A 13399-nucleotide genomic window follows, 5' to 3' on the forward strand; every position below is an offset into this window, starting at 1 on the left:
AACTTTTCACAACAACGATCGAGGAGAAACTAACTGACCCTACGTCTTGCTGCGGCATCGTGACGTTATTTCGTGAGAGTCTCCAAACAGTTGTTTATATAAAACGCCTTCGACAAGTTCCGATAAGGACCCAACGCCACAGCCACTTAGGCCGCAGGTCGGATGTCGCCTGAGCGGCGACCATCGGTGTTTATGTTAGATTTCGGTACCTCCAAGCGATAGGAAAAACGTCGTCCACAAAGAGTTCAAACAAAAAATATTGTTTTTTAATTATCTTGTAATGAAATTAGATCATTTATAACGCATTACAAATTTATTTTGAGATAGAGTTCTCCCGCAAAGCGAGTAGTAAACCGCTACAAGGCGCGAGCCGATATATCGGCTCTGGCACTTTTCGCAAGTACAGCTGGAGCCGATATATCGGCTCCCGGCACTAAAAGGGTTAAACTTAAAAGTCTTTTTCGCAAAGCAAGTTGAGTGGCGAGACTTCTTCGCTCGTATAAGTAATACAAATTTCTAAAAATTTCTCTCGCACTTAATCCAGGCTTCACGAAACTTAGTAACGAATCTGCCAAATATTCTACTATTACACCTCTAGCACTTCGTTCTGCCTTCTCCCATTCTTCCGTTTTATTTAATGAACTTTCTTCATCAATTACATGAATTATGTTTAATTCCGTTAATACAGCACGTACTCGAAACTTCCATACGTTATACTTCTCACCATTAAATACTTTAATATTTCTTTTAATGCTCGTGTTTTCCATTACTTCAAATTTTTATATTTAACGTTGATTATATTATTTTCAACTATGACACTTTCACTATACACGAATCAGAAATAGTATTTAATTCGTAAAATTAGAAAAAACGTTAACTGGGCCCATAACCTATTAGAATTATGAATTTGTTATGGGAATAATTAATTATTTAAACACTATTAGATCTATAATCAGATCTTTAATCAGAACTCTAATTATTTAAAGAAAGGTATAAAATACGTCCTTTTTATTTGAGATATTACAGGTAACTAACACGAATCAATTCAACAAAAACAATAACGATCAGAAGAGATTCAATAAACCATCACAAGCCTTCACATCTTAAACATATTCGGTGGTAAATAAGTAAACCATCCATTTGATTGATTTTTGCATTTCAACTTATTTGTTGAAATTCATCATTAACAAAGTGCATAGTAGTAGCTACAAAATTTGCTATAAATGTTACAAGCTTTAGTACAGTTATAGATATTATTAAAAAGTACTTAAATAGAAGGAAAAGTGAAAAATAAAGAGTGAACGTAGCAGAAAAATCTTGAGTGCATCGGATGAACGTTCTACAGCGAAAAATGTGAAACAAAATCCCGCAATACGTGTTCCCAGAATGGTTGCGATGTTAGGAGATTTTTGTGGACAAACTTTTACGAATTATATGATGAAAACTCAGATGAAAACCATCTGTAAGTGTCGATAATAGAAAAATGCAATTAAACTTTATCAAAAAATATTTTAAAACCTATCAATCTTGGTGTGTAATGTAACACTCTATGACCAATCATAATTTAATGTCTGGAAATCGAGTGGTTGCTGAAGATGTACTAAATCAAATCGCGAATTCGATCTTAGAATATGGGGAACTTTTAGTTATTAGGGCGTAGGAAACTTGCATGTTATTGAAGAAACTAGGAGCTAACCAGTGTGCATTTGAAAAATAATTTAATGCTGATTGCTTTAAGAATAGAAAGTGTATAAAAGTTGTTGTTATATCAGAATAACAATTGAAAATGTAAAATGTAGTTCTCAGTGATCCAAAATTAATGCGATTTTATAAATCTTGTCCATGTTTATGTTTGTTTTAGAATGTGTTACTCTTAACCTTCTGGGCTCTAAATACTCCTCCCGACCGAAACGGTAAATAGGGACGGCGCGCGGCTAGCGCTGACGGTTCGGGACGGAATACTTTTATGTTAGACTGAACTGTGTATTTAAGACGCAAACAGTAATAAATTATAGTAATCTTCTTGCACGGGGTTAAAATAATTAAAGAGTGTTATTTATGACTCTAATGGCGCTTGACCGCTACCTGAGGAAGGCAAATTACTAACAAGTGCTCCTGTATTATTTTTGAAAAAAAGTAACTGTATATTGATCGAAAAAATCGACAGACACATATATGCGTCCTTAGTCCATGCCGATGACTTAGAGTAAACGCATATTTGCGTCCTTCGGCCACAACGGCGACTTTCGCCAAACGCATACATATATGCGTCCATGGAGTCCTAAGGGTTAAGCATCGATAAAATCAATCGTCTGCGATTACGTATTAAATGGTAATGGCTTGAAATTAGTTCAAATAGTTACAAAACAAGTATAATTGTAATGGCAATGTCCCATTTAATGTGTGTCACATTCATGATAATCTTCCCATACATGTTATGTTGGATGTAAGAGAATATCAATTATCTTTTAGGCGATGCTCGATTATTTTCTACTTCAAGTAAACATACCTCAGAAGCAACGAATGAGCTAAGGATCTGAAAAGTTTTTGTGCTTCGGATGGCAACGAACAGTTTTATATACCTTTACCTGTTTAATAAAACAGCTGAATGATAGCATAGCCGGCAAACAACGAAAATCGTTTATGAAGTACAGTAAATTCTCTCCAAGCGTCCTTTAGTTTGTTAGTAAAACTGGACAATTTGAGAAGAGGAGTATTGGAAATGGTTGTTTTATCAAAAACATATTACATTATACTGGTAAAAAAGGCTTTATTTTACAATACATCTTGAATGTGTAAATGGTTTGTAGCGACTGACATTGTTACTATCAAAAGAAAATTGGAATTCCCTTGTATCTCGAGGCTCTGTGTTATGCTTAGGCCCCACAAGTCCAAGCATTCATACAATGTATACAAGGCGTCCCAAAAGTCTCTCGCAATCGGGAAATGAGGGATTCCTGAGGCTATTTAAAACAATGTTTTTCTTAGAGAAAATGCTATAAACGGCTTTGTTCAAAAGTTATTATCGAAAAACACTGACCAATGGAAGGTGTGCTCGTCTATCTTGAAGCGGCTGAGTCAACGAGCGGACGAAACCTAGATCTACTCATTAGCTCAGTCGCCTTGCGCCAACTGAATTTTCTCTCTCATTGGTAAGCGTTTTTAGTTAATAACTTTTGAACACAGCTGTTTACTCCATTTTCTCTAAGAAAAAAGTTGCTTAAAATGATCTCAGGAATCGCCCATTTTCGAATTGTTGAACATTTTTGGGGCATCCAGTATTTTTCTATCCCTCTTTTTAAAAACAGTTCTGAGGACATTGAATTGTTTTTGCTCCTAAACAATGATACCATTATGGGCAATATGTAACGATATTTTAATGAGGAGATACGATTATTTGAGCCTTGTGTCTCGCTTTTATAATTGATGATAATTGGTAATTATAAAAACGTACACGCGTCTATGCGGGACACCTATTTATTGCCTGACGTACAATTTTTTCTGACTGTTCTGGTTATGAACTTGTAAAGCAATCGTGACACCACAAGATACGTACTAAACATGTCAGGAATTTTTTAACCAATACCGACGCTTTATTGTCGCAGTAAGCGGGTTGGGAGCAATGGTGGCCACTGTTAGGATATTGTCGAATTTAGAATATTGTCAAATTTAGAATATTATGTTTGTCATTAATATTCAGCAGTCGCGAGCATATCCTTTTTTACGACTCGCGAGGCTTTCGAAGCAAGCGTGATTTCACGAATGTTACACACACAATGTCACATCCACTAAAGTATTCGAACAATTAGTATAACCGTGACATCTATGCCATATATTTGAATAAATATACACTGAAGGGAAAAATTCTTTACGGTATATCAAAGTAGAGTATACAGGGTGATCCGTAATTATGGAAACATCGGTAAAAACGGGAGGGGGGAGGGTTTCTGAGGTCATTTCAAGTAGCCCTTTCCTTTGCCGAAGTGCAATCAGCGGCTTTGTTAACGAGTTATTAATGAAAAAAGATAGCTGTACGTGGACGATTTTTCCGGCTGCTGCGCATGCGAGCCAGCTGGCTGAAGCCCATCTTGCTCCCAGGAGAGAGGACCGCGCATCGGCTGTGACCCGCGTTCGAGCAACGAATAAAAATTTCATGAATTTCTTATTAATTTAAAAAATTTCATAAATATTATTAATGGAAAACTTACCAAATCAGTTGTAAGTGTTGTAATCCAGCAGTTGTAAAATGTATGTAAAATGACACGGATTACACTAACGTTCACTTTTACTGCACTATTATTCCACAATGATCACGAATTATTCAAAATTGACACATGTCCGAAGTTTGCAGCGTTATTTTGTGTGGCCTTGTAAAGGGCCGATTAAATTCCAATTCGGTGCTCGAAATGTCCACCGTCCACATCGAGACATCATGTCGCGCGGGTGGGTTGTACTTGTCTTTCGACGGCCGCAAGCGTCTCCGCGTGTACATTTGCGACGGCACCATGAATCCGAGCTATCATACCATCTGCATCGGCTATCATTCCCGTATCACTCTTGTTGCTGCAGCACACGCTTCACCATTACACTGTGCATGCACCCACAATATTTTTTACTGTTCTTGTGGCGCGTACATTTTCAAAACCGGAGAAATTATACGGACGAAATCTCGAACGAAACTGTGGACTCGTAGAAGGAACTGCGGCATACTGTACGATGGCCAACAATGCTTCGTTTTCTTAGAATCGAATTTCAACTGTTTTTCTTCGATCGCAAAATAGTCGTTTACAGACCAGCTGTGTCAGTCTAATCGATGAAAAATAGTTGAAGTTCGCATCTAAGAAAACGAAGCATTGTTGGCCATCGTTCAGTATGCCGCAGTTCCTTCTACGAGTCAACAGTTTCGTTCGAGATTTCATCCGTATAATTTCTCCGGTTTTGAAAATGTACGCGCCGCAAGACCAGTACAAAATATTGTACCAGTCACCGATGCGGCTGATTTGATAGCTCGGATTCATGGTGCCGTCGCAAATGTACGCGCGGAAACGCTTGCGGCCGTCGAAAGACAAGTACTCACCCGGGCGACATGGTGTCTCGATATGGACGGTGGACATTTCGAGCACCGAATTGAAATTTAATCGGCCCTTTTCAGGGCCACACAAAATAACACTGTAAACTTCGGACATGTGTCAATTGTTGAATAATTCGTGATCAATTTGGAATAACTGCAGTGAAAGTGAATGTTAGTGTAATCTGTGTCGTTTTACATACATTTTACAATTTCTGGATTACAACATTTACAACTGAATGGGTGAGTTTTTCATTAATAATATTTGTGAAATTTTTGAAATTAATAGGACATTTCTAAAATCCTTGTTTGTACTTCGAACGCGGCTCAAAGTCGTAGCGTAGACCTGACCTTCCTTCGCGCCGCGGGAATGAGATAGGTTCAGTCAGTTGGCTCGCATGCGCAGCAGCAGGAAAACTCGTCCGTGCGGAGCCAACTTCATTCATTATTAACTCGTAAACGTAGCCGCGGATTGCATTTTCGCTAAGGAAAAAGTTACTTGAAATGAACACAGGTACTCCCCATTTCCCGATTGCGAGACATTTTTGGGACACCCTGTATGTGTATGAGTGTAGATAACGTAATAACCTGTGTTATCTGCTTGAATTATCATTAGCACCTTGCTCTACGTAAAGTAACAGACGATCTTGTCTGCGATAGAATTTTGGGTCGAAATCACGAGGTAGTGTTTAAATAAGTAAGTAATCGACTAAAAATACACACTACCGCCTTTGTATATGGCCAAGTTACGTTGGTCGGATCTTATTTTTCAGATCGTAATGTAACACGCCGTATGTTGTCGAAAATTACAAATTATTCCACAATAATATTGGGTTCTTAGGAATCATAATGTGCCATTTCTGAATTGCTCACTTTTATAGTCTAGCGTTAGTTTGGGTAGAAAATAAGTCTGGCAAGTTGTTTATACTTATATGAATTTCTTCTATGTGTATGTAGTAAGACTATGGACTTGTACTGCTCTTAGTACTCATATCAGACTATATGATCTAGGCCCATTGTTCGCAGTGAAATAAGTTAGATCTGACTCTGAAGGAGTAGAGATAAATTCAGAATTATAATGATCACTCGGTAGCGTGCTAGGTTGCTGTACAGGACTCCCGGCGCATGCGTAACCTATCCTGACTCCTTCAAAGTCAGGTTTGATTTGTTTCTCTGCGAACCCATCAGGCTTATACAGGGTTTTTCACTTGAATTAAACATCTAAATTATTTCAGTTATTATGAAAGATATGAAAAAATAACTAAGTAGTATGTATATCTGATATTAAGACATTGCGTACGGCGCATTTTTACGCTCTCGAAAAGATGACATTCATTTTTTTCTGCTAACCATTTGTTAAGGGGATACGCAAGACTTCGTTACCTTGGTAACATAACAGGAAAGTCTATATTTAGTTCCTTAAATCGTCGGTTGAATCGAAAAAACCTGAAAACGAGATATCCCGTTTCCCGGCCACAACGTTCGTATTGCTAAAGACAAGAAATCTCGTCTCCCGTACGCAATGTGTTAACAAAGTTGTTTGTATTAAAACAAGCTCAATAAGCACAATATAATGGCCTTGACAATTGACAAAAAAAGTTATAATAAAATAAAGTAAATCACACTGTTTCTGTATTTCCTTAGCATTATGATATTATAGATCACTGAATCCATCTTGGCGCAAATGGTAACATAGCGCTATAAAAAATAAACGTTAGTGTGCAAAAAGTGTGGATGACCTTATAGATATGATTAAAGTGACCTTTATAGAACGATTCGAATGCTTTGTAATGAAATCATTTATAAATACAACTTCGTTTTTTTTCACACCTTTCATAGTAACAGAAATAACTTCAATGTTAAATTTTGGTGAAACTTATTGAGTCGAATACTATTTGCGTAAGTCTTCGTGAACGCTGTAAGAAGTGAAATAAAAGATAAAAATGTGAATAGAAATGAATAGAAATAAATAGACATTTTTGTTTGTCAATAGGAACAATATGAATTCGACGATGACTGTTACACGTGTCAACCACAGGCTGGCCAACAACAACAAAACAATACCACGAATCAGCCAATCTTTGCCATGCCGCCACCAAGCAACGCAGCCGTCGATGAGAACACAAACCTGAACAGCGGTGCTGAGAAAGTTATTTACACGACCGGTATTACCAGCACTTAAATACTAATGCACATTATTTATCCGAGTACCGTTATTGTTTTCCTTAATCAATTCGATCTTTATTTGCGAGTCCTTTTACATTTTCTTCCCTTATATTGTTGCTTCTCTCTGATTTTTGCATCCCCCGCGATGCGTTGTTAGGACACGTTCCACGTGAAGCATGCGTGACTATGGTGTCGTAAACCGTAAGCTTACCACCATCGTTCTCGAAGGTTATATCGCAACAATGCTAGTTCAAGTTTTATATTGTTCAACGCCATGATCGCACTTCTAGATCAGTTGCATTGAAAATGATCTTGTAGATCATTCGAGAATGAGAGAAACAAGAGAAGGACAAACGGTCAAAGAGAAAGAGAAATACAAGGAGTACAGGAAAACTCGAAAATTATCAGATTAATTTTTCTTGTACAAAGTGCTCCAAAAATCACGTTAAAACCGGAAATGACTGACCCTTGAGGTGATTTGAATTAACTTTTTTCTTTGTAAAAATCTTCCGCACGGCTTTGTCTATGACTTATTAACGAAAAACAGGAACCAACCAGAGAACGAGTACGGCTAACGTCTCAGTCTCGCGACTAATGCCGTATCAAGCTTGTTTTCACATCTGAACGCGCCAGTAGTACTTGCTATGATTGGTTCGTGTTTTTTTTTTTGTTAACGAAGCTGTAATCAACATTTCGACTAAGGAAAAAGTTACTTTAAATTATCTCAGCTACCACTTCTTTCCAATTATCAGAGAAGTTCTAGACCACCTTACATATACGAAGCAAAAAATGGCAAATAGATTGATGATGTGGAAATCTATTTTAACGTGCACGTTCGAAATCAGATTGAGAGAAAAAAAACGTGTTTTGTTTTTGTGCATTCTGTTTCGGCGAACGATAAGTCATTTAAATACCAATTCGGCGTAATGTTTATATTTTTTTATAAAGTTAATAAATTAATGATTCAGATCAACCGCTGCGAATTTTTCAGTCTCTTCTCGAATGATATTAGATGGAGGTTTGTACCGAAACGTTAGTATAGTATTAGTATATTGAAAACGCTAGTATAATAGACTAGATATTTGTTTTGTTTTATTTATTGTGATAGTGTGAATGGATCCGTGTACAGAATCATTTTAAACCCATTTTTGTTTACATATAGACCTTTCCAAACTTGTCGAATAGAGTGGTTTCGTGAAAGCGTAGATTTCTGATCTGAATGGTTTTTTGAAAATTTTGGGACAAACAGTTATTAGCGTGGGAAGAGAATTTCAGTTTTATCACGTTCAAACGACAGAAACGGGTATAACATGGTTTTTTGTTTCGGAGTCTTTCCTATTGCTGTTTCGTTGAACACAAGTTCGGATGTGAATTAGCAACACAGAAATAAACTGTTAAAGTTCGTAAACATACACATGTATCATCAGATTCGCTTTGAAATGCGGATCTTTGATTTAGTGTTTACAATTCAAAGAAAGCGTTCACATTCGCCAAATGCATTATACTTTTTATTTTATTTCTGCTTCAAATATTTAGATGATTCAAGATTAGCTATGCCAAATAATATAAATTTGGTCACTATTGCATCGATTTATAATTTGCAAAATAATGAAAACTTTTACGTGAGCTAAAATTTTGTAGTATTAAGAGAGAGAGAGAGAGAGAGAGAGAGAGAGAGAGAGTTGTTAAAATCAGAATTGAGAAATACTTGAATTAGATTTTTTTCTATTTAAATATTTCATATCTAATAACTAGACTGTGAGTCTTTATGCATTTATGCGTTACGCATTTTGCAACTTTATGCAAGAACTGCTTCCCTTCTATAGATTCTCATAACACGCATTATCGGAATCGGGAATTCGCATAATGATCCGCAGTCTACTAATAACGGTTAATCGAATCATATTTAAATTCTGTTACTTGAACAATGTCTTGAAAAGAAGGTATACCAGGACAAATATTTTATGAACTTTGAGCATTGTTTCTGCAAGTTTTCTTCATTTCGGACATGAAGGCTCTATTCCTTATGTAATGAGAACGTACTGTATATTAGTTACCCTAGCGAAATGTAATAGTATGCAAAACATTGTTTTCAAACAGAGAAAATGGTGACAGCGCTTATTTGGCTTGCGAATATTTTTCATATTTCTTTACTTGCATGAATTTTTGCGATTGTAAGTTTTACTATATTTATTGTTTTAGTCTTTGTATACGTGTATTTTATATTGACTTGCTACTATGAATTTTCCAAGTGTGTATACGGTATTAAAGATATCTTGTCATTTATCGTACACTATCGTGTACTACATGTCCGACTTCCGTTGCCTGGGAAGCCATGTAACCTACTATAGGTTATTTAATTATTTTATATCGTGTACAGTCAGTTACAAAATTTCACAAGTTGAATGCAAAATTTGACGAACAAAAACAAACACTTTGTAAAACTGTACTAAATTTGATATAATTAGGAGGATTCGTACTTTTATTTAGCTAAAAGTATAAAATAAATTGGAAACAGAGAAATTCTGTTTTATTGTAAGAATAAAAATATATGTTAAAAATTACATTTTAAACTATCCTGAAGTATTTGAGATCTTCAATTATTTCCAGAAGCAATAGAAATATAGATTTAAAAAAACTTTATATGTAATATAGTTGTTCGCATAAATAATATGCGGAGTGAGTCATTTAATTCCTTCACCTTAATTTTTTTTCTTTGTATTTTATATGTTGCGTAAAGAATGTTTCGAACGAAAGTTGTTTGGTATAAAGAACGTCCCGAATAGCATGATTAAATGTAGAACATTAAGACGAAAGTAATAAATAGCAAAAAATTAATTGTTGCCGTTTATACTCATAACCGACAACTTTCGTTCGAAAATTTTTTATACAACATGTAGTTAATAAGAAAAATTAAAGTGAAAGATTTAATTCACTCAGCCTGTATCATACTTAGAAATAAGAGGATGTTAGTACATCCTCTATAACATCTAGTTGTTTAGTAATAAGAGGACAGTTTACCTAAGTGTTCCAACTAAATTACTTTTAACGTACTGTGTACATAATTTAGGATTACAAGGTGTGATACTTAGTTGAACAAAGCGAATGTAGAATTTTTTGAGATGATGGGGAACTGCCCACAAAAGTACTCTAACCAGTCATTTCGGAATAACAAAACATTTCATTGTAATATCAGGAAGGCATCTCTGTCATAGAAATTTCCAGCATAGAAGTTTTTAAAAACGGTATGTGGAGGGCATTACAAAAAACCACTATAGCGTCTTTTCATATAGAGTAGACTAAGGTCATCATCTACTAGCATATTACGTCCTCCTTTGCTACAAAAGCCATCTATATTAATTGAAAGATTTTCATCGATTACATATCATCTATTCCTTCGAGATCAAATGTAACCAAGCCAAGCAAGTTTCGTTGTACAAAATGTTTAAGAAAAGAAGCTAGATCTTGGTGTACAGACTATAACGTTGCTTCGCGTATGTCTCACTATTCCAAGAAATATCATACCGCATAACGATTATTTCAATTTGTTTAATTAATTGAAGTGAAATAAAAAACTAAAGTAGATATAACAAATAATTTATTCATCCGCTGGGTGGTTACGGGTTCATTCAGAACGTTTACGCCGTTCAACTTCTCGCAACCGAGTGTTCTCTCTAACCAGATCTCTCCTTCGCCACCCGTCCTCCAATTTCTACTTCGCCCCCCTTTCTTCCAATGTTTGGTCGATCACTGATTAGCCAACAAACGAACACCGTAACACTTCTCGGGACCAGCGAACAGGGGATCTTTCCCGAGCTTCGCTTTCATTCGGCCATCCTGAAAAGGTCGTTGTCCTCGTCGACATCTCCGTATTGCCTTCCTGCGAAAGAATAATAACCATTCTGCTTAGAATAATCGATGTTTAATATATTTTCATTGATGAACTTGAATCAGAGCCACAATCCCCAAATTAAAGGCCATCATTATGACTTGTCTCAGCGTAATTACTGTCAAGACAAATACAATCAATTTTACGGTCGCTAGTCTAGCCGAGAATACCCGCCGACTGAGTAGGCGACCAGCTGCCTCGGTCCAATAGGACTCTCAACTCCGACTACTTCTGGTCCCGATCTCCGCCCAGACCTTCCTTCCGGTACGAAACTGACCAATTTCGTACCTAGAAGGACTGAACTCGATCTTTGGTCCTGATCTCCGCTTGTAATCTCCTTTCATGCGATTCTGACCAAGAACTGCACCGGAGCGCTACAAACTCGACCCTAATAATAAAATTGCTCACCTTGCTTACTGTGTGGCGTCGAACGTGATCTATACTCGCATTCTATCAACGGCCACGACACTGCGGCTGTTCGGTTATTTCTTTTGATTCCGCAAAGCCTGTACCTCATACCGGTCATTTGGTAGAACTGCCGTGACCCGGAAAGATCCCATCGCTACGGCCAACAGTCTCCGATTCTCCCCAGTTGCCTTCGGATTAGATGTTATCATTACAACGTCTCCCACAGTATACTTCTGAGGTTGATATCTCTGTGCATCGAACCGCCTTTTTTGAACTAATTGTTCAGCATCGGTATCCGCTTTGCCCTCTCCACGCATTTTTCACAGGTCCAGTTGGTTCAATGTATTTTGGATTTCAGCCAGCAGCCTCGTATTCGCCATACTGCGTGGCTTATACCCGAACAAGAGTTGCGTCGGAGTCTTTTGTGTGGTCCGATTGATAGTGCAGTTGATAGCACTCTGCACCCTTTTCACGCTCTCGTCCCACAAATCCTCAGCTTTGTCGGCACAGGTTGCTGCAAGAGAATTCGAAACTGTCCGGTTCATTCTCTCGCATTGGCCATTGCTCGAAGTGTAGCTATTGCATTAAGGATATGCTTCATTAAGATGTAACCTATGGAATGGTATTGCAATTTTTTTGAGGGGTTGCAACAAACCAGGTTTTCGGCCGCCCGGTTTTTTGTAATATAAGCAACTGAGACATGATTTCACATATTTTGTGATAAATTTTCTCATGCTCTTAAACCAATAATTTTCTCGGACCTTCTCCAGTGTTTTCTCCAAACCGAAATTACCCTGATCGTCATGATAATATCTCACTACGCTAACCGTGACATTTTCGACACAACCCACGTATCCCCATTTTCTGTTCTTCGGAAAATAACACCCGCCTGTCAATCATGCAACATGCTATTGGATTTCTACTCACGTAATCAACGTGGGCCAATTCCGTACCTGGTCGTTGAACGATATTAAACTGAAAGTCTTGCATATAGACCCACCAACGCGCGAGCCTCGGTTAGTTGTTCTTCTTATTTGCTGTTGCTCGAACAGCAATACAATCGATTACTATGGTAAATTTTATTCCCAGGAGATATACCCTAAACGTCTTTAGTGCCATAAAAACCGTTAGCGTTTCGATAACCGATAGGGTTTGTGATAGGCATGTGTCTGATCTATTAACTTTATCTTCATCTCTCCCGCATTCGTTCGACCTAGCTCCTCATAGGTAAATGAAATGCAATCTCTGTATGGACTAATTAACTTTATCAATTGAACCCTAATACTTTCGTCACAATCATCAGTGTTAATATTGTTACGAATATGGATCGATATCTTTTGATATCGAGATATCGAGAGTTCCTCGTGGCATCGTTGCTTGGTAAATATCTCCTGAGCAACGATTTAACAAGAACGACTCAGAGTTGGGAGAGACGTCGTGGTAAACGGTCGAATAGTAGGTTCCCCCTTTCCCGAATAAAGAGTTCTGTTGTTATAAAAGTCGTGACGTCGTTATTCAACATACCGAGACTGTATTGTAAGACTACTATTGTTACGCTCACGTAACAATATCTTCCTCTATCATCGGTCTCCTTTTCCCAAGGTCTACCACATTAACGTCTAATTTATTAATAATATTCTGCACTTTATTGTACGTGAATGTTACTGTCGAGAAATCTGAAATAGCTTGAACCCCATTTTTACGTAGTATATTTCGTCCGATAATGATTTCCTTTGACAGCTAATCGTCCGTAACGATAAAAACTTTGATTTGAAAGGAATATCGTCAATACGTATTGTTGCGAAGGGTTCGGCCTCGCCTCGCCGGTGAACTCGTTGTTAACACTTTTTTCTCAATTAATACAATAT

The 13399-nt window shown here is 37.2% G+C and overlaps 1 protein-coding gene across 3 annotated transcripts in view; it reads left to right on the forward strand.

The window, feature by feature from the left end:
• The window catches only part of LOC144472461 (dnaJ homolog subfamily C member 5), an 86862-nt gene that overhangs the window by 48010 nt on the left and 25453 nt on the right, over positions 1-13399 (forward strand). For all 3 annotated transcript variants that reach the window (XM_078185569.1, XM_078185570.1, XM_078185572.1), the window contains one exon: positions 7062-7233. In XM_078185569.1, coding sequence (XP_078041695.1) covers positions 7062-7233 — 172 coding nt within the window. The remainder of the gene's footprint in view (positions 1-7061; positions 7234-13399) is intronic.

Source organism: Augochlora pura, chromosome 7, assembly GCF_028453695.1.
Source record: "Augochlora pura isolate Apur16 chromosome 7, APUR_v2.2.1, whole genome shotgun sequence".
In the NCBI taxonomy this organism is placed as follows: Eukaryota; Metazoa; Arthropoda; class Insecta; order Hymenoptera; family Halictidae; genus Augochlora; species Augochlora pura.